The 22,921-nt window shown below is 34.0% G+C and overlaps 1 protein-coding gene across 4 annotated transcripts in view; it reads left to right on the top strand.

The window, feature by feature from the left end:
• LOC128246972 (protocadherin-18-like) overlaps positions 1-20,727 on the top strand; it is a 216,874-nt gene extending 196,147 nt beyond the window's left edge. For 2 of the 4 annotated variants that reach the window (XM_089363243.1, XM_014924153.3), the window contains exons 3-4: positions 2,095-2,248; positions 19,483-20,727. In XM_089363243.1, the coding sequence (XP_089219369.1) occupies positions 2,095-2,248; positions 19,483-19,811 (483 nt within the window). In that variant the 3' untranslated portion in view covers positions 19,812-20,727. The remainder of the gene's footprint in view (positions 1-2,094; positions 2,249-19,482) is intronic. The other 2 variants (XR_016244364.1, XM_089363246.1) reach the window with 2 other exon arrangements.
• Positions 20,728-22,921: the final 2,194 nt, after the last annotated feature.

Here is a 22,921-nt window from a genome sequence, read left to right as displayed (position 1 = left end):
ACATTAAATGCAAAATAGAAGGTGGTGAGCTGGGAGAATCATTAGCATGCCAGGTAAAATGCTCAGTGGCATTTTATACATCTTTACATTCTGAGTTCAAATTCTTCCTAGGTCAACTTTACCTTTCATCCTTTTGGGGTTGGTGAAATAAGTACCAGTTAAGCACAGGAGTCAATGTAATCAACTTACCCAACTGCCCCAAAATCGCTGGCCTTTTGCCAAAATTTGAAACCAGTATTAAATGAAAAATATAAAAAAAGAGCAATGGCATAGTCAAAAACCCTTGAGGAGGGCAGGAAATACAAATAAGAAAACAGAGATACATACATAGAACCATACATGAATACATACACGCATGCAATCATTCATGTGTACATACAGGCATGGGTGTATGATTAAGAAGCTTGCTTTGCAACCACAGGGACCTCTGTGTGGCACCTTGGGCAAGTATCTTCTACTGTAACCACAATGCCTTGTAGTGTATTTGGTGGACAGAAACTATATGGAAGCCCAACATATATACATATATATGAGTGTGTAAGTATGTGTGTGTATGTATGAGTGTATGCATGTATATATTTGTGTGTCTGTGTTTGTTTCCCCCACCAAGACTTGACACCCAGTGTTGGTTTGTTTACTGTCCCATAAATTTGCAGTTTAGAGAAAGTGGCTGATAGAATAAGTTCCAGAATTAAAAAAAAAATGCTTAAGTTCTGGGATTGATTTGCTCAACTAAAACCATTCAAAGCATTGCCTTAGCATAACCACAATCTTATGACTGAAACTAGTATAAGATTAAAAAATACATCCATACATACATATTCACATATGCAAATTGACAGAAATAACATGTGTGGAGACTGGGTATTGTCGATAGTTATTTTATTTCTATGCAACGAGACATTGTTGAGAATCTGTCTTCTAACTAATTAACAGCTCCAAACTTTGTATTTTTCAATTTACTGAGCCTTCTTCTTAACTTGTTTTGCATGACAGAATACTTCTATATATTATAACTCATTTAGTTACAGTTACACATTATTAACTGTCCCACTTTGAACACTCTTGGAGCAATTTATGTTTGTAAACTGCAATTAAGCATGTAATGCATATTTCTGTTTTTTGTCTTTGGTGAGTGGTTTTCCATCCAATATCAACTATTTTATGCAGTTTGTATATACAGACTCACTTGCTTATAAACCTTTTACAACTTTCTATTGAAGAAGCCATCATTATACACTGGTGTATATCTGATGGCACAAACAAAATGTTGTCTGGAAAGTAAGCAATTGGCAGAAGATAACATATGTGTTACATCATAATTTGACTATAATTTATTTTGTATTTCACCATTTTGGGAAATACATATCGATTTTTAAACACAGCATGTCCATAAGAGATTATCTTTGGACAAATACAACAATAAATTTTGCTTATGACAATGTATTTATATTAAGTATTATATATAAATGGTTATTTTAGTCTAATATTACTTCCATTGCATATGACAAATTTTTGTTCAGCCAAGCAGCTACTTGAAACATCAGTGATAGTCTATTCATTGTTCTCTTTTACATCGATGGTGATGGATTTTGTCTAGGCATACTGACTGTGAGTACACAATATTGAAAACATCCAATGAGGCAGAAATGCATCTTGTGCTTTCACCTGCTTTTGCTTGGAGGGATTTTGCCCCTCTGATATATATATATTATGTTTTTAATCACAGCATGTCCATTATATTTCCAGATGAATTCTGCTCTAAATTTTGCCTAGCAAAATGTATTTACATTTAGTATGATACATGAATGGTTATTTTGATCTAATACTGCTTTTGTTGCATATAACATGTGTGTGTGTACACGTGCACACGCACACACACACACACACACACACACACACACACACGCATGCTTGTGAGCACAAGATTTGAAAAAGAATCTTTGTGAAAGCAGTAAAACTGTTGAGAATCTGCGAGTTTAGCAAAAAACTTTATGTGCAAATAACTTTTGTTTTAAAAACCAAATTCATGTCTATATATCTAGAACATTCTAAATTAACTCAATTATCCCTTTCAATATATTTATCTTGTAGCGAAGTCTTCTAAGAAACCCAAAGAATTCTCAGATTGATGAAAAGGCTGTTAAGGTGGTTGAACTCTGTGGAGAAAAACCAAGATCTTGCCATGCTAATGATAGAGAACATAACTGGGCAGAAAGGGAAATAGGGCACTATGAAGAATTAAAAGGTATGTCTTCATAAACAGTTTGCAAATAGCAATAAAGCTTATGATTGCTCACCAAAAACTATATTTACTTACAAGCATACCCCGTATTACAGAACCATTACTTGCTTGAAGAATCTTGCCATAACATAGAATTTCATATCAAAAACCTATTTTCTAATTGATTTTCTTGTTACATAACAAGGAAGCGGATGAGAAAATAGGTTTCATGCTACAGTATTCCATGCTACAGCAAGGATTTTCAGGAATGCAATGCTTCTGTAACACAAATAAGGCCTGTATTTCGAAATTATTTTAATAGTGTTATTGTAAGAACTAAGTAATTGTTGCAGATCTTCTATGGGATAAAATAGGAAAGAAGTTGGGTTGGACATTTCCTTATCTAACTCTTTCAGGACTATATCTTAAATGAGTATAAGGTTTTATATATGTTTCAATTAATTTTCTATAGCATCAAGGTTTTTGAGAAATTTAGTACAGATTCTGAGTGTTTTTAACTTTGTTATTCATCTCCAAGCTTGCCCTGTTTGAGCCTACTTAAGATCACTCTTATTCCCGGAGTAGGGTACCTAGAGCTGCATTATTCAACTTTTCTTTTCTTAGATGGTACAATGCAATTTGAAGGAGATTTGTTTACTATTTCTAGCACATTGAGTGACTCTGTAGAGGTTCACTGTTATATTATACCCACTACAATATATAAAACACACACATATACAGACAGGAAAGAGAAAAGAAATAGACAAAAGAAGGCAGGAAGGAGGGGAGGGAGGAAGAAAGGAAGGGAGGAGGAAGGGGGGAAGGAGGAAGAGTGGGAGGGAAGGAATGAAGGATTGAAGGAAGGAAACAAAGAACGAAGGAATGAAGGATTAAAGGAAGGAAGGAAGGAAGGAAGGAAATTTCAGATGGGCTGATATCAAAATGGTTAAATGGTTACCTTTCTGTCAAGGAGTAAATTTATCATTAGTGATATGAAAATATTAGTAAAGACAACAATGCTAGGATTAAGATCTGTTGAGTTTAGAATGCTGACATTGCTGTTGTTATTAGTGTGCCTTCGTGTAAGAGACTCCTATTGCTTTCATTATTGTTCTTCCTGTAGCTGCTACTTTTGTTGTGTTGCTTGGCCCCAGGCCAATCCTCAAGGAGCAGACTTAAGAATGATGTGACTTCAGCTGCAACCACCCTATATTTTTATATCAGGGACTACATTATGCAATGTGATCCTATTTTTTTTATCAAGTAGGTGGTGTGTATGATGTACTGTGAAGGAGTTTAGTTGTTATATCTAGCAGATTAGGTGACCATGTAGAGCTCTCTCTCTCTGTGGTTTGTTACTTTTGCTATTTTTAGCTTGTGGCATTTCTTCCTTAGCAATTATTTCTTTTGGCTTTGCTAGCTTTTATTAAATCTTGTTCCTATGGCCATTCCTTTACAGATTCTGCGTTTCATCTTTCTGTTGTTGTTGCTGTTGTCACTGTTGCTATGGTTACTACTTTATTTTAGTCATTGTTATTGTTGGATTGTTGTAATCTGGCAAAATTATAGCGTTTCAATTCAATTCTTTTATTTTCATCACACAATTATAACACACTACAACATAAAGTGGTGAAAATACTGTATTTGATGGCATATGAGATACACAGGCATATTAGACGCACTTCAAAATTCAGCTGTGCATACATTCAGGAAAAATACTTTCTTGTGCATTAAAGTATGTAATATAGGTCCAATTTTACATGAAGGGCATGGAGTTTAATTTTTGAGAGCATTTTTGGAGAAAAAAATGCATGTCTTATATGCTATGCAAAAATGGTAGCATTTATAGTTCAGAATCAGCAGCAAAAACTAAAATTGGCTGCTCAGCATCAAGAATCTTTTGTAATTCATCTATTTAAAGTAAAAATCGCTATAGTGGGTTGTGCATTTTGTTTTAGATCAGTTGTTCTTAACCAGGGTTAAGATGACCCTTGTGGGATCCATATAAGATTTTGTTGTAAAAATTTATGTACAATAAACTGGTTATACTTCTACAATACACAAAATATCTTAACAATTTTTGGATACAGTCATTGATAATATTTAATTATGGAAATATAAGAGGATTTTTTAAACACCAAATGACTATGAGAGTCCACCTGAGTAAAATAGGAATCAAAGGAGTTTGTAGGTAAAAAAATAGTTGAGAACTCACTGTTTGAGATAGTAGGTGACCAAATATGTCACATATATATGTAATTAGTTCTTTTTGTTAATTAGATGAAAGAAAAAACTACTGTAGGCAAAATGCTCAATTAAGTCTATAGGTAAATGAATTGAGGCTCATATAACTAAACAAACCCAGAAATCTTGACCCAACTCTGAAGTCAAGATTTCTGTGATTAATAGAAATTTTAATTTTGATCTCACTAAGAGTACTTTTGGCAAATTTCTTCTAGTATGACACTAGGTCTACCAGAAGACTGTTAGTGAAGTTTAGCAGATGGAAACTATGTTGAAATTTGTCAGCGGAGTCATTCCTATTTTGGGGTGGCGGACTTATTCTATTACTTAGTTTAATACCACCACTTGGTATTAGATACTTTCAGTAGAACTAACTCTATTGTAAGCACTCAAGTCAGGTCTACAGTCATATGAAAACGTTTTCTTCTCTTTGTAATCTTGCAGGTTCGGTAAAGGCTTGGGGGCTTCTACTCTACTCCTTTTGATCAAACAATAAAAATATATCCAAGCATGATGCAAACTAATGACTGAAACTTGAAAATTATCCATGAAATGCTAGGAATAGATTTGAACACCAGTTTCATAACATGGCAGCCCAGTATCTTATCCACTTGGCCAAGTCACTTCTACAAATACATTACTAAAGCAAATAGTCAGCAATGCTTTGATTAAGTGTCTGAGTATGTTGATTTATATTTTACTAATCCAGCATGATTTGAACCCAGAATGAATTAATTGCAGGCTAAAAAACAACCAACCATGGACAGGTGTTGCTTAATATTCAGGTGTGACTTAATGGACAGGTGTTGCATTTGTGATTATAAGATTGTGGTTTTGATCACTGGACCAGGTGATGTATTGCGTTTTTGAGCAAAACACTTCATTTTATGTTACTCCACTTCACTCAGCTGGCAAAAAAAAGTAATTCTGCAATGGACCAGCATTCTGTCCAATGGGGGAATTTATATGCTACAGAATCAGAAGAAACTAGCCTTATGAACCCAGCTCAGGAAAGACCTTTGAAATTTTTTAAAACAACCAGGTTATCATGAGGTAACAAAATAACATCTATTGTGGCTTCTCAAACCTCTAAATTTAGCAGAAAAATCCCCTCAAACCATGCTCTTTCTTCAGAAATTTAATAATTTAGTCAGGACTAAAATTGCCCTCCAAGATATCTTGTACCACCACCTTGAGTCAATCAGAATCTTGAGAGTGAAATTTCGTTGATGGAAACAGAGTAGAAGCTTGTCAGGTGCAGGGTCATTCTTATTTTTATTTAGTAGATATTAGACTTTGTCTGTCAGCTGGTGGTCAAGCCTGGATTGTCTTTGATCGTTAGTCTCTTCAATCACAACTGGCCTGAGGCTGAATAACTACAACAACAACAACCCGACTATTTATCATGGAATCCAAAATAGCACCTATGCAACCAATTTACATTTAAACTTAGTATACTGGTTGTGTGATAGATTAGTCTTATAATCACGTTAAGCTAATTATTCTAATTATTAAAACTCATTCAATTATTACGACTGTGATGCAGACATTTTGTTAAAGGGAAGATTTCATTGTTGCTTTTAACAAAATGAAACAAGAGAGGGAAAGAAAGAAAGACAGAGACACAGACAGAGTTTCTGTCTAGGCTTTCATTATTTGTAGCCAGACATGTTGTTATTGTGGAAACTTTTCCTACCAAATTACTTATGCTAGTGTAGGTTTTTAATGCTGTTCATTGTTCAGTAAGACAGAGTTGTTCTGCGTATAACTCACTAGACTGACTAACATGGGCCTTGAAATAATGCTACCACTGTTCCATTCCTCTGCTTTTGATTTCTTGATTAACATACATAAGATAAAATGTGCTAACCATTCAGGGAATAATTTTACATTCTCAGGTTCTCTGCTGGTAATGTTGGAAAACAAACCAAACAAAAACAAACCAAACAAAAAAAGAAGAAAAAATTTGTTTATTCTGCTGATAAAAAATGTATATATTCACCTGGAAATAAAGAAAGAAAAGAGAAAACAAAAAAAAATTAGTATTATGTTAAGGAAATATTTCTCTCTAAAATAGAGCATCATGATCATTGTCATCATCATTATCAACATTGTCATCATACACATTCTCCTTAATATCATGATCATTATGCCCATCATCACAGTCATCATGATCATTATCATTATCATCATCATCATCATCCCTTTTTTGGGGATTGGATGAAGATTCTTAAGGCAGTATGCTACAGCCAGATACCCCTTCTGATACCATCCTCTGTTTTTCAAGTAAGATGTTGTATATCCCTAATCTTTGTATCACAGATTACAATGTTGTGAGACAAAAACAAACGTAAACACTGCCAAGCTGACATCAGTTTAAACACAAATGTAGTAAGACACACATATATACATTCACACAGATACGCAACATACATACAAACAAGCATACACACATACACACACACACACACACACACACATAAATATATGCATGTATGTATATATGTGTGTGTATGTATGTTTATACATATTCGAAACGTCGAGTTAGAATAGAGGCAGCTGATGAATAATTCCAAGTGGCTTTCTGTCTTCCTATGTGTTCGTTCCGTTGTCTGTAGTTCATTGTTCTAACGTCCTGTACCCTGATATGCATCTATATACACATGTAGATGAAAGTATATACATATATGTGTGTATACATGCATATATATTTTTTGTATTATATATATATATATATATATATATATATATATATATATATATATATATATATGAATTAATATACACAGCTAGGTGCAATGTGATACTATAAAGGAAAAATACAAAAAGGATGCCAAAGCACCAACATTGTTAGAAATATGAGTTAAAATACTCTTAATGCTGAAGGAAGAGTGCAAATGTATATATATGTTAACAAGGGAGGTAAATACACCATGACCATCTCGAGAGTCAACTGAACTAGGCCTAGCTTCACCTGCAATGAGCATGATGGCAATAATGACAATGACGAAGATGATGATGATGATGATGATGATGTCGATAAAGATAATGTTGATAAAGATGATGATGATGATGGGGAGGATGACCAGGAATAAAGATAACAACAATGGTGATGAAGGTATTAATGATGATGATGATGGTTGTGGTGGTGATGGTGAAACGACAATGACGACAACGATGATGATGATGACGATGACGACGACAGCATGAACAATGAGAATCCTGATGGTGGTGATGATGACAGTAATGATGGCTTAAACAATGATGATGATGACTAATGACAACAATCATGGTAATGATTAAAATTAGAATAGCAACGGCCAGAAACCAAGAAAATTGCTATTTCAGACTTCTGGCTTTTCTTTTTTTTCTTTTTTTTTGTGCTTTGCAAATATCAAATTGATTAAATTGCCATCATTTTCTTGGCTACGAAACATCTATGAAATGATTTCTTACTGAAAATAACTATATCTCACTTCGACATCCATATCCATTAACACAGATCCAGAAATAGTTTTGGCACTAAAGTTACAGCATAAATGATCCATAGACTGCAGCTGAACTACTCTTATTTGGTATATTTTCATTGGCACTGCCCATATACACTGCCCATATACACTGCCCATATACACTGCCCATATACACTGCCCATATACACTGCCCATATACACTTGTGTCAGTGGACCTATGTCTCGGACGATGATATATGTATGAATATGCATATATGTATGAGCTTGTCAGTATATATTGAGCCAGGCTATTTGTTTGTGTATTGATTGTTTCATATAAATATATATATATATATATATATATATATATAAACACATACACATGCAAACATATACACGCATATATATGTATATGTGTGTATGTATGCATGGATGTAAATGTGGTGCTATATATCTTACTTCAATGCTTGTGTGTGTGTGAGTACAACATATATGTGTATGTATGCACATTGGTATGATTCTATGTGCTAAATATATACATGTGCATACGCATGTCTGGGCATAGGCTATAAATATCATCTTCTAATTTGTGTCAGTGTTTTAAGTGAATGCTTGTGCATATATAAAGATATATACACACATACACACACACACACACACACACACACACACACAGATATACATATATGTATAGACATATATGTGTATGTATACATATATGCATGTGTATGTAAATATGTATACTTGTACATACATGTCAGTGAAAGGATTGCCTATAAACCAATGCTTGCAAACAAAAATACCTAGTGGTATTAATTTTGTCTGATTTACATAGACACTCACTTATCCCTCTACCCAGTGATAATGTAGTGAACCTGTGAGTGGCTCAATGAGAATCTAAAATCAATGTTGCTGCTGTTTGCAAGAAACATGATTTAAAATAAAATAAAATTAAATAAACTACAACTCACGGCTGTAGTCTATATCAGATATGCATTATAGCTTTTTATATACATATAAATATATATATATCATACATATATTCATATATGTGTGTGCATGCATTCCTATATTTGCATGTATATATATATATGTATATATATGCATGATGATATATATGCATAATATATATGAGTGTGTGTGTATGTGTATGTGTGATATATATATATATATATATATATATATATATATATATATATATACATATATATATATATATATATATATATATATATATATATATATATATATATATATATATAGAGAGAGAGAGAGAGAGAGAGAGAGAGAGAGAGAGAAAGAAAGTGAGAGAGATGTTTAGATATGCTCACAGCTAAGTTTGGTCTAAATGCTTGAAAAATAATGGAACCACAAAGTAGATATACAATTCTGTATTGGAATAGCTATGGAAATTAAGTTATTTCTGCTGCACTCTATATATGAATTTTAATTCCTCTTATTTCCCATTTTAGTTTTTCTCTCTGCATATGTCCTCCGTCATTCAAGTACACAGTCATTACACATATAGTATAGCATGTTCGCATTATTTCTTTCAAAGCCTTTGTACATACTTTCCATTCAGTTCCTACATTTTGCTACCACTATGCAATATTATACTTTACATATATGAATGATGAATAATCTGCACCTTAGTCAGAGACAGACAGAGAGAAAGAGAGAATTCATCTGTTGTGTTGTCAAATTTAAGCACAGATGCAGCCGTGTGGTAGGAAGCTTGCTTTCCAACTACATGGTTCAGGGTTCAGTCCCACTGTGTGGCAACTTGAGCAATTGACTTCTACTATAGCTTTGGGATGACAAAAATCTTGTGAGTGGATTTGGTATACCGAAACTGAAAGAAACCTCTGTGTGTGTGTGTGTGTGTGTGTGTGTGTGTGTGTGTGTGTGTGTGTGTGTGCGTATGTGTATGAGTGTGTATGTGTGTGTATGTATATACATATATATATAAATAAACATAGGGATGGTATTATTAAAATACCATCACAAGTGGTAAGTGAATTATCAGCCATACAGGCAAATTAATAAAATATATACATACAATATTAAATATGTACATATGTACACAAGGGTACTACATGAGTACCTATATCGCTAAAAAATAGAAGTCGAAAAATACTATTGTACCTCCGAATAGTCACATATCTATAACAGACATGATAGGAAAAAATATCAGTGAACAATAATAATGTCTTACCTCTACTGGGTCAGAACAAGTAAATGCTGGTCAACTTGGTACCGATTTCAAAATTTAGCGCCAAATAGGTGCCCGATTTCTCATCAGCCAGAGTCTGCCAGCTAAATTACTTCTAACATTTGGTGGTACAGAAGTATTTTTTTACTTCTATTTTTTAGCGATATAGGTACTCATGCAGTACCCTTGTGTATATATGTACATATCTAATATTGTATGTATGTATATATATATATATATATATATATATATATATATATATATATATATATATACATATATATATATATATATATATATATACACACATATACACACACATATATATGTGTGTGTGTATGTTTGTATGTGTTTTGTACCTTACAACTTTGACAACTGTTGGTGGTGAGTTTATGTCCCTGTAACTTAGCAGTTTGGCAAAAGAGACCGATAAAATTAGTATCAGACTTTAAGAAAAATAATAATAAATACTGGGGTTGATACATCTGACTAAAAGAAAATTCTTCAATGTGGTGTCCAAGTATGGCCACAGTCTAATGACTGGAAAAAGGTAGAAATAAAAAAATAACAGACAGTAATTCCCTGAAATTTTTTACCCTGTTCTTATACAAGCTACTATCTTTTCAGAACAGTCAGCTCCTATAGAAATCAAGATGCCTAGGTAACTGAAGCCATCAACTACTTCTAGGGAACATCCCAAGCAGTTGAAAGAATGTGTATGTTAGGTGCTTCCACTCATAACTGTTTCTAAGCATCTAGCACATATGAAGTCCTTTTTTTCTCTGTCAGCCTGCCTGTGACCTCTCTGTACCTGTTGCCCACCCATAGTTTACAATAGGTACGTACCAGTGGCATGATAAATGCACCTAATACAGACTGTAAAGTGTTTGAAATTAGGAAAGACATCCAGCCAAAGAAACCATGCTAGAGCTGACAAAAGAACTCGATACAGGCCTGCAGATAGTCAGATCCTGTCAAAGTATTCAGTCCATGCCAGCATGGAAAACAGACAATGAATGATGATGATGATGATCATGATCATGATCATGATCATGGGTATGGTCTTTATCCACATGGAAGAATTATCCAGTCTTCTATCTTGCTTACAAAATCTTTCGTCTTTGCTAGAGTTACTTTAAGACTACATAATTCTAGGATGTTCTCCAGCATTAAGCAGAGGCATGGCCACATCGTCTTGGTGTGTGTGTGTGTGTGTGTGTGTGTGTGTGTGTGTGTGTGTGTGTGTGTGTGTGTGTGTAAAAAAACCCAGCAGAAACCATGGCTGCAATTTAAGGACTGTGTCAAGTCCTCATTAAAGGCCTGTGATATTCAGGAGACTGACAGGAAGAGCAATGCCTGTCATCACCACAGATGGAGGAAGCAGGTTACAGAGGGGGTCGATGCCTATGTAAAAGCACTTATACTTCATGAAGAATTTAAGCATACTGCTTAAAAGTGCACTACTAGAGTGGTGAATGAGGGAAGCTTGGTTTGCAATGTTTGCAGTTGTGTATGCTTGTCAAGAGCAGTCCAAGAGTGCACAATGTTCCTAAAGATCAGCAATGGTCTTCCTCGCTCACAAGTGGACAACCATCATCATCATACATACATATATATATATATATATATATATATATATATATATATATACTTAATCGTATCAAAGGGAAATGGAAATTAAAAAAAAAAATTTCACCTCCAAGTGGCCTAGCATATAAAAGTTTAGTCCAAAGACTATGAATTACTCATAAGGTACAGTGTATATTTAAATACATAAGAGGAATCCACTCATGGGATTCCTTATGCTAGTTCTAGAACCTAGCTGTTCTTTCTAGCGTAAGGAATCCCATGAGTAGATTCCTCTGATGTATTTAAATATACACTGTACCTCATATATATATATATATATATATATATATATATATATATATATATGTATGCATGTATGTATACATATATATATATATATATATATATATATATATATATATATATATATATATATATATATATATATATATATATACACATACATATATATGCATACATATATATGTACATACATATAAATACATGTATATATATATGTACACACACACACACACACACACACACACACACACACACACACACACACACACACACACACACACACACACACATGTATGTACATTGTTTAGATGAATGAATTAGTTTTCTCTTAATAGCAAAAAGTGTAAGTTCAGAATGCTCAAATAATTTACCAATTAACTGATTGTCTTCTCTAAGCAGAAAATAGAGAGCTTTGGTTCATTTTAATGGTTGTTGTAACCTTCTGCATGGCGGCAGCTAGTAAAAATACTGCTGGCTGCCATGGTTGCTGGTGGCGATCATTGCAGCTGCTGTCAGCTAGCCGAAGACGTTAGCATACAAGGAGTGCCAGAAAATTATCCTTTGAAGTCAGGAGATTTGGTCTTTTTGGATACTGATCTAAAGTTGGTTGGCATTCATCATAGAACATTTCAAGATATTAACATGTGTACTCTTTCTGTTTTCCTTTTTCTTTCACTCACACTTTATCTCTCTTTCCATTTCTCTCTCTTTTTTCCTCTTCTTTTTGTCTTTCACCCTTCTCTCTCATAATCCCTCTCTCTCTCTGTTGCTCCTTCTCTTTCATTTTCTTCTTTCTCACATTCTTATAATCTCTTTTGTAGCCCCTCTTATTCTTCTTTTCCAGTTTCTGTTTTTCTCTGTTTGGCCCTCTCTGTCCGTCTCTCTTTTTATTCTCTGTCTCTGTCTATCTGTTTCTCCCTTCTCCTCTCTCCTTTCTCTTTCTCTATCTCTCTCTCCCCTTCCCTTTCTCTCTCACTTTTCTCTCCTTCCCTTTTTCTTCTCAATTAAATACTTTCATCATTTTCAAAACACTCACATACACGCATTCTGACACATATGCACTATACACACATGCAAACACACACAAACGCACAGACACACAGACACATGCAAACATACAGGCATGCATACACAAACACACATGCACAAATGCCTGCACTTACAGACACACACACACACACATGCGCGCACACACACACACACACACACACATACATGCATATAGCCATGCTTAGAAGTTTGACCACACACCTGTCCAGTTCTTCAGATGAAAGCTTTGTCTCAAGTATTCATTCGCCTCCTCCTCCTCCTCCTCCTCCTTCTTCTTCTTCTTCTTCTTCTTCTTCTTCTTCTTCTTCTTCTTCTCTTTATTCTTACATTTGTTCTTTCTTTCTTTCTCCCATCACAGAACTTATTGATGAGGCAACTTTCAGTTAAATCTCTGGTTTTATTCAAATCATTTTGTTGTTATTTATCATATTCATTATCAAAGATGCTCATCATTGTCGTCATCATTATCATCATCATCATTGCCATCATCCTCATCATCAACACCATTATCATCATCATCATCATCATCATCATCATCATCATCATCATCATCATCATCATCATCATCTCAACAAAGTAGACACCCTTACAAATGATAAATTTAGTTCAAAATGGATTTCATTTCTCACACAAACTTCCTGACTCTTTATATATATATACACACACACACACAGACACATGTAGATATACATGTATACACACACGCACACACACACACACACACACACACACACATACATATATACAAAAACACGTACATAAACACACACACTTGCCAACCTCTATCCTATAATTTATCTCACAGACTGTATCTCTCCATTATATTATCTACCTTTCTTTTGCTTCTTTCTATCTTACTAATGATATAGTTTGTTTTAGAATTTCGTTTTTGTATGTGGTTTGCAAGATTCTTTATGTGAATTCGTGTGTTAAAGCATATTTTATTGTGCCTGGGAAGAGTCATTTATTATAAATGAACATATATTCATAATCAAAATAAGCAACAGGATATCAAGAAGTGATGCAGTATGGCCGTTTCAAGCAACTCCATTTAATTGAACAATGCAATCATTACATCAATTTAAATGCAGAGCTAACATCAGCTGCACAAATAAATAGAATTTTAACCAGCTGGACAGATTAATAATAATTAAAATTCTATTTATTTGTGCAGCTGATGGTAGCTCTGCATTTAAACCGATGTAATGATTGCATTGTTTAGTTAAATGGAGCTGCTCGAAACGGTTGTACTGCATCACTTCTTGATATCCTGTAGCTTATTTTGATTTTGTTCTCCTTCGAGCTGTGCGGATAATACCTGACTGACTTCGTGCTTCAACATAAGTACCTAATTCAACTTAATCTCAATTATTTATATATATATATATATATATATATATATATATGCAGAGTGTTAGGGATATTTGAGGACATTTTGTTTTTAGTTCATTACACCTTCATATTATTCAATGTATCATTTTTTTTTTCAGATAACCCTTTCAAAATATCATGCTAACTCAAGAAATGAAATGATATGCAGTCGTAGTTGCTATACCACAGCGATTTAGAAATTAGCAACTTTCTAAATGTTGCCAGATCATTTGTACACAAAGTTCAGTCAGAATTGGAGGCATGTGATGGTAATGTTTCACCTGTATCAAAGAGAAAAAAACATTCACAATGCTCAGACACTAAAAGGACACTGGAACTTATACAACATGTTCAAAACATTATCGATGAAAACCCCAGAAGATGAATGAGGTCCATTGCTAAAGAACTTCAGGTGTCAGAATAAACTATCAGAACTGTGGTACATTGTGACATTCGATACAAGTCCTATGCAATGAAGGAAGCCAATTCGTGTCTCATTCGTTCAAAATGGTTACTTAACAAAGTGAAAAACCCTCGTGAACAAAGCATGCTTTGGTTTTTTTTCTCTGATGAAAAAAACTTTTACCAGGATCAAAAGTCTAACAGAAGAAATGACAGGTGGTCATACACAGTTCCTTCTGAAGTACCTAGAGGGATGCACACGAAATTTTCAGCAACTATGATGGCTTTAGGAGTGCTGAGTAGTGAAGGTCATGTGATGCTTCCCCACTTTTTTCTACAGAGTCTTAGAACTAATACTGCTGGATACATTGAGGTACTGGAAACTGTTATAAAGCCTTGGGTTGATGAAGTATGCAATGGAAGGCCATACGTGTTTCAACAAGACTCAGCACCTTCTCACAAAGGACTAATACCCAAGAATGGTTGTCAGACAATCTTTACAATTATGTAAAACCCAATATGTGGCCTCCAAACTCACCAGATTTGAACCCCGTGGACTACTAGGTGTGGTACATTGTTGAAAGGCAGACTAATCGTCATTCTCATAATACCTTGGCTTCACTGAAGGCCGCTATTGTCTAGGTGATGTCTGAAATGAATAAGGACCATATAGTGTCAGCATGCCAGCGGTTTCAGTCCTGCATTGAAGCAGTCATCAGAGCAAAAGGCGGTTTCATAGAATAATTTACTTAAAAAAACTCATTACCAAGACTAATTGTACAAATGTTTATTCAAAGCACATTTATTTATGCTGAAATATAGTTGTTTTATTGTATACCAAAACTGTCCTCAAATACTCCTTGCACCCTGTATATATATATATATATCTATATATATATATATATATATATATATATATATATATATATATATATATATATATATATATATATATATATATATATATATATTTATATATATATATATATATATATATATATATGTGAATTTGTGTTGTAAGATTCCTGATGTGAAACCATGTGTTGAAACACATATTGTTGTATTTTGGGATGGTCATTTTTTGTCTTGCCCTATAAACACACACACCATGTATTTGTTCTTCACTTATTTATTAATGTTCTTATTCTAACTCATGTCCATTGTCCAGAAATCTTTAATCACACATGTGAGACCTCTTCTTGTGCCACCCGCACAAGAGCCAGTCCAGGGGCACTGGCAACGATCTTACTTGGCTTGCCGGGTCTTCTCACGCACAGCACATTTCCAAAGGTCTCGGTCAGTAGTCATTGCCTCAGTGAGGCCCAATGTACGAAGGTCTTGCCTTACCACCTCAGCCCAGGTCTTCCTGGGCCTACCTCTTCCACGGGTTCCCTCAACTGTTAGGGTGTGGCACTTTTTCACACAGCTATCCTCATCCATTCTCACCACATGTCCATACCAGCGCAATCGTCTCTCTTGCACACCACAAATGATGCTTCTAATGTTCAGCTTTTCTCTCAAGATACTTACACTCTGACGGGTATTCACATTGACATTACACATCCAACGGAGCATACTGGCTTCATTCCTTGTGAGCTTACGTATGTCCTCAGCAGTTACAGCCCATGTTTCACTGCCATGTAGCATGGCTGTTCGTACGCATGCGTCATACAGTCTGCCTTTTACTCTGAGTGAGAGTCCCGTTGTCGCCAGCAGGGGTAAGAGCTCTCTAAACTTTGCCCAGGCTATTCTTATTCTAGCAGCTACACTTTCAGTGCACCCACCCCCACTACTAACTTGGTCGCCCAGATAGCAGAAGCTATCGACTACCTCTAGTTTTTCACCCTGGAATGAGATAGAAGTTGTTTCCTGTTTGTTTACAGTCTTTATTGCACCTGCTTGTGTGTCTGTCTCCCCAACATCACTTGACTACCGATGCTGGTGTGTTTATCTCCCCGTAACTTAGCAGTTCAGCAAAAGAGACCGATAGAATAAGTACTAGGCTTATAAAGAATAAGTCTTGGGGTCGATTTGCTCGACTAAAGGCAGTGATCCAGCATGGCCACAATCAAATGACTGAAACAAGTAAAAGAGTAAAAGAGCAAAAGAATGTATGTATATATATATATATATATATATATATATATATATATATATATATATATATATATAAACAAATAGTAAATGAGTATATGCATAAGGAAAGCAATTTGAATATCGACTTGCCTAAATTGCTTGTCCTTACATTTACTCATCTACCTGCTCTTGAACACTAGGAAGTGTATTCTATACAGAGAATACATATCTCTAATCTATCTATCTACCTATATATCTATATCTATATATAAATATATATATATATATATATATATATATATATATATATATATATATATATATAAGGTTGAGGAGGGTATTGGATTTAACCAAACCCAAAAGGATACAAGTAATACCGAGTAAGTGCTGTATACCGACTAGTTTTGCCCCAATCGTTGTATGAACAGGATTGAGGATTATAAGTCGTGTATTAGCGTGTGCATATATAAATATATAAAAGGATAAAGAGAGCAATGGTAAGGTTGGAAATATATTTTATGGATAAAGTCTTACAGCTGTTTCTGGGAAGATCCAGTACTTCTCTTCATCGGAGACAGAAATAGTAAAGGAATCGATTATTATATCCATAGGCGGAGAGTTTTAGTATGAAGTGATAGTGAGTGTGATGTGCTGAAAAAAGAAAGAAAGAGAGAACAGTACTTGGAGTGTAGTTTCATTCTAGTAGTAAGTATCCGTGTAAAGTAATCCTTGTGGGAATAATCCGGAAATAGTTGCTGCAGCAAAGGCTGAGATAGCAGAGGTGAATATATTCCATATTGTGTCCGAGGTATTTTGCTGTTGTTCACTTGAAGGATGCCCGGGTCACCTGGCATCCTTCAAGTGAACAAAAGCAAAATACCTCGGACACAATATGGAATATATTCACAGCAAAATACCTCGGACACAATATGGAATATATTCACCTCTGCTATCTCAGCCTTTGCTGCAGCAACTATTTCCGGATTATTCCCACAAGGATTACTTTACACAGATACTTACTACTGGAATGAAACTACACTCCAAGTACTGTTCTCTCTTTCTTTCTTTTTTCAGCACATCACACTCACTATCACTTCATACTAAAACTCTCCGCCTATGGATATAATAATTGATTCCTTTACTATTTCTGTCTCCGATGAAGGGAAGTACTGGATCTTCCCAGAAACAGCTGTAAGACTCTATCCATAAAATATATTTCCAACCTTACCATTGCTCTCTTTATCCTTTTATATATTTATATATATATATATATATATATATATAGATATAGATATATTTAAAATTATTTAAAATTATAATACAGGGTATCAAGAGATACCACCACGCTGAAAAAATAGCAGTCAAATCCTGACTCTAAAACCACAATAAATGTCCGCATGGCACGATTAGCGAAGACGAAGACCAAATGAACCAGTAAAAATAAGATAATTCCAAATCCTGGATTTCTGGCTTTGCATAAATAATAATGCTCTGCCTTCATCAGTGGAATATACTCCAGTACATAAATACAAACACACGTATATAAACAGTATACTTCCATATACGGACGCATATATACATATATATGCACGTATGCACACGACTAGCTTAAATAGCCCGCCTAAACAACCTTTCATGCGATCCGGACAGAATATCAGCGCAGTAAATACACTGCTATTTTTTCAGCGTGGTGGTATCTCTTGATACCCTGTATTATAATTTTAAATAATTATTACCTTTGATGGTTTTTATTCCCATGCTGACCACTTGATAAGATCAATATTTTAAATATCGATCTTATCCTTATTTATATAGATATAGATATATATATATGTATGTATGTAGGTAGGTAGGTATATAAGAATAATGGACATAAACACACCAACATGAAGTTATCAAAGGATGTGCAGATTAGTTACGGTTCAGGTCAGTCCATTATCACTGAAGATTTGGGTATGAGATGCGTGTCTACCAAATTTAAGCCAAAACTACTTTCAGCTGACCAAAAAGACACTTGGGTTTGAGTTGCACAAGATCTCTTTGATTGCGTCAAGAACGGTAAAAACTTTTTGAAAACTTTGCGTAGGCCTCTGAGCAGGTTACCTCCAACTATGTTACTTCCAAGCACTGATGTAAACAGTGGAAGTAAGCTAGAATGTTAAAACTTAGTGCCCATGCACAGCAGAGTTCAAGGTCAACCTGTGTCAAGCGGCTTTGCTCTGCATGTTACTATAGCAACAGTCCGGATACTTATTGATCAGACCACATGTGTGCAATGTTGTTAACTTCTGTTAATAAATCTTCCACTTTCTGTCATTCAACGGCAATTATCAATTCGTGTGTGTGTGTGTGTGTGTGTGTGTGCCCAAATTGATAATTACTTTTGCATACCATGTTTTGTTGCCTCAAAGTCCTCTAATTATGTATTCCTATATGTCTACAATAATGAATGTGCAATATTGGTGTGTTTAAGTCACAATTTTATTATATAATTTTATACAATAAACCTACTTTTGTTATTCTATTTAAACAATGAACATAAATATATAATATATATAATTGTTGTTTTGATTTCATCTTAGGTATAAAATCCTGCTTGCCTGTGGAATTCCAAAGCTCAGCCAAACTGTCTCTACCATTGGCAATTAGTAGATATAAAGACACCATTTCTCATGCAAAACTATCGAACCAAACTGAAGCTATTCAGAATCCATCTTCACACAATGATGTCATTGACCTGAAATCATATAGAGTAAATAATACAGACCCAAAGACTGCTTCACAATCTTGGAATTTGCCAATGAGGAATAGTTTTACTTCTTATTCAAAGCCATTACCAGCATTACCATATCCCTGGAACTCTTTAAAAGTACCATCTTCTGAGAAATATGCTAAAGTTCCTTTAAAATAGAATTTAATTAAATAGAATAAATTTCCACTACAAAAATTGCTAGAATTGGTTTAATTAATTTGAATAATTTGTTATTTTCTTCCTGGGTTATAATACTCTTTGGCCACCAATGACTAATATTTGACACCACTAGGGTTATCCTGAACAGCATTACAGGCCACAGACAAAACAATACACCAGGGCTCCTACATACACAACCACATTGAGCCTCTACCTGGGATACTATCAAAGTAAAATACTCTAGCTTTCATCTGTGTAATATACCCGGCTCCTAGTTCAATAGAATATGGTACTCTCATTTTTCAATATACTACCTCCACTTGGGTGTAATATTCTATTTAACAGAGGCAATAAACTATCCATACTCAGGTTGCATAATTCTAGCCTCTTTAGAATGCTTATTTAGCTAAAAACAACAAAAAAAAAAACAATTCTTCTGTGACATACAGGAATATTACAAGTCTATGTGAAGTTGATGAAAAAACGTATGTAGCTTTCAGAGTTTGTGAAAACTTTTTTTGACACCTTCATTTATTTTACAACAAAACCCCAAAAAATACTAAATAAAAAAGAGAAAAGAAAAGAAAAGAAACAAAAAAAGATTATTCAAAAACACACAACAAAAATACTCTTGTCTTGTTTTGTCTTGTCTTGTAATATCTCATTTATCACTCACTCTCTGTCACATTTACAGAAATATTTTAAACAATCTATATTTTACATGTGGACATTATCTTCAATAGAGAGAAATTAAAATTGATAACTGATAATTGTCTTTTGTTAATTAAACCAATAATGACTAATTGTTCTTTTATAATCAAATTTTCCATTTGTGTTATCTCTGTAACCCCTAATCTGAGAAAAATCATACGTTCTTTTAATAAAAGAAAATATATATATATGAAACACATAAAAAGAGTGTCAATAACTTTAATGTTATCCTTTATGTGTCAGAACAAAATTCTGAACGATTTCCAATTTGGCAAAAGTTACAAGATATCAAACAAAATTCAAGAAAATAAGCAAAAAAAGAAAAATGAAAAAAAGGGAACAAAAAGGAAGAGCATCTAAGTTTTCATATTAATAGGTTGAATGTCTTTATCTATTGATATAATACAATGTCAAAAATAGATATAGACATATGTATATATAATATAAGATATACATATATATATATATATATATATATATATATATATATATATATATATATATATATACCTATATGTATGTATGTGTATGTGCGTGTGTGTGTGTGTGTGTGTGTGTTTTTGTGTATGCATGTATGTACTGAAATGGAACATGGAAAAAAGAAAAAGAAAGTGAGAGAAAAGAAACCGTAGTTAACTGTCAGATAGGATTCATGTCACATCTTCTGTTTCACATTCCTGGATATATATTAAGCCTTACATTACAGAGCTGAGTAATTTCTTGCATTTGTTAAACCCTGATTATACACTAAGTCATATGTTGATAATATCATCATCACCATCATCATCATCATCATCATCATCATCATCATCATCATCATCATCATCATCATCATCATCACCACCACCATCATTATTTGTTATCCTAGCATGATATACTGCTCTGTTTTGAATACAGTAATTAGTGTACAGTGAGTAGCTTATTACTCACTGAATATCACCTTCGTTATCTTTATATTAGAGTGAAAATATCCTGCCGATTTACTTACATTCTTAGGAATAATGTTTTTTGTCTTCTTCTAATAATAAACATATTACTTTCATTACCGTTCCTCTATATAACCTTAGTCTATAATCCATATAATCCATGTGAGGCAACCTAACAAGCAACTGAAAAATCTCAAAATTAAATTATTTATGTCTTAACATTTTATTTTTATTTTTGCTATTATTTTTATAGCATACCAGGTCCGCATAACTTAAAGTAAAAAAATTATGTTTTGTTTGATGTGCTTGAAACAGCAGTCAAATCTTCCTTGAAATCTTACTTATAGTATTTACTGTTTTCAATTAACATGCTACAAATTATAATCCAAGACACACCTATAGAAATGTGGTACCTAACTTACCTTTGATCACAGATCTTCTTGGACGAGGTTGACCAGAGGTTAAAAAAAAAGAGTAACAACAGCAACAACAACAACAGTAACCAAAACTTGAACATAAGTTGACTATTGAAGATAAGAATTTTATCAGGTATGGTGAACCTTTATTAAGAAGTGGACCACATGGAACCAGCTCATCATCAAGGAGGCTGCTCTACTGAAGAAGAATTTTAGGTAATATTTCGTTTGTTGTGAAATCCAGAAAGTCCTACAAGCAGCAGTTTGTCCATGTCTATATCAAAGGTTCCACAAAATACTAAGTTTTTTCTGTCAAATCCTTAAGACTCAAAAATGATAATTTTCATATTTATAACTATATCTTTTATCTTTTACTTGTTTCAGTCATTAGACTGCAGCCATGCTGGACTATGGCCATGTTTCTTTTTCTGAACTGCTAAGGTACAGGGATGTAAACAAACCAACACCAGTTGTCACGCAATAGGGGCTACAAACACTGCCACAAACACACATACACATACACATGCACACTTACACATACACATTCATGCATATGTCTGGGGTGGCATGAGTCGAATGGTAGGTATTGCTTGGTGTACCAATAACAACGGTACAAAGTATGTAGCCCTTAAAACGGTTTTTGTGCATTTACAGAAAATACCAAACTGTTTTACACAGGATCTTGTTTATTGGGATTCCCAAAAAGTTATGAATACCCAAATTGTGAAGTCAGTTATGTAATAAAATGAAATTAGTTACCCGATAGTAAGAATTTATATAAAGTAGCCCTGAAAAGGCCTTTAATGCATTCCCATGGTATATAGAACATAGGAGGAAATAATAATAAGGTATGTATACTAAAATCGTGAAGCATGCTACATAATAACAGACTAATCAGATATGAGATAATAACAATTCAAAATAAACAACACAGAAAAAGGCTTTTGTGCGTTCCCAGAGAATATTACCCTCAGGGGTGTTAGTAGTGGTATAAATACGTCACATTTATTCGACATGACGACCTCTGTTTCGAATCACAGCTTTAAGTCTAGATGTG

Source organism: Octopus bimaculoides, chromosome 14 (genome assembly GCF_046866305.1).
Source record: "Octopus bimaculoides isolate indiv1 chromosome 14, ASM4686630v1, whole genome shotgun sequence".
Taxonomy (NCBI): Eukaryota; Metazoa; Mollusca; class Cephalopoda; order Octopoda; family Octopodidae; genus Octopus; species Octopus bimaculoides.
This window is presented reverse-complemented; position numbering and strand designations above follow the sequence as displayed.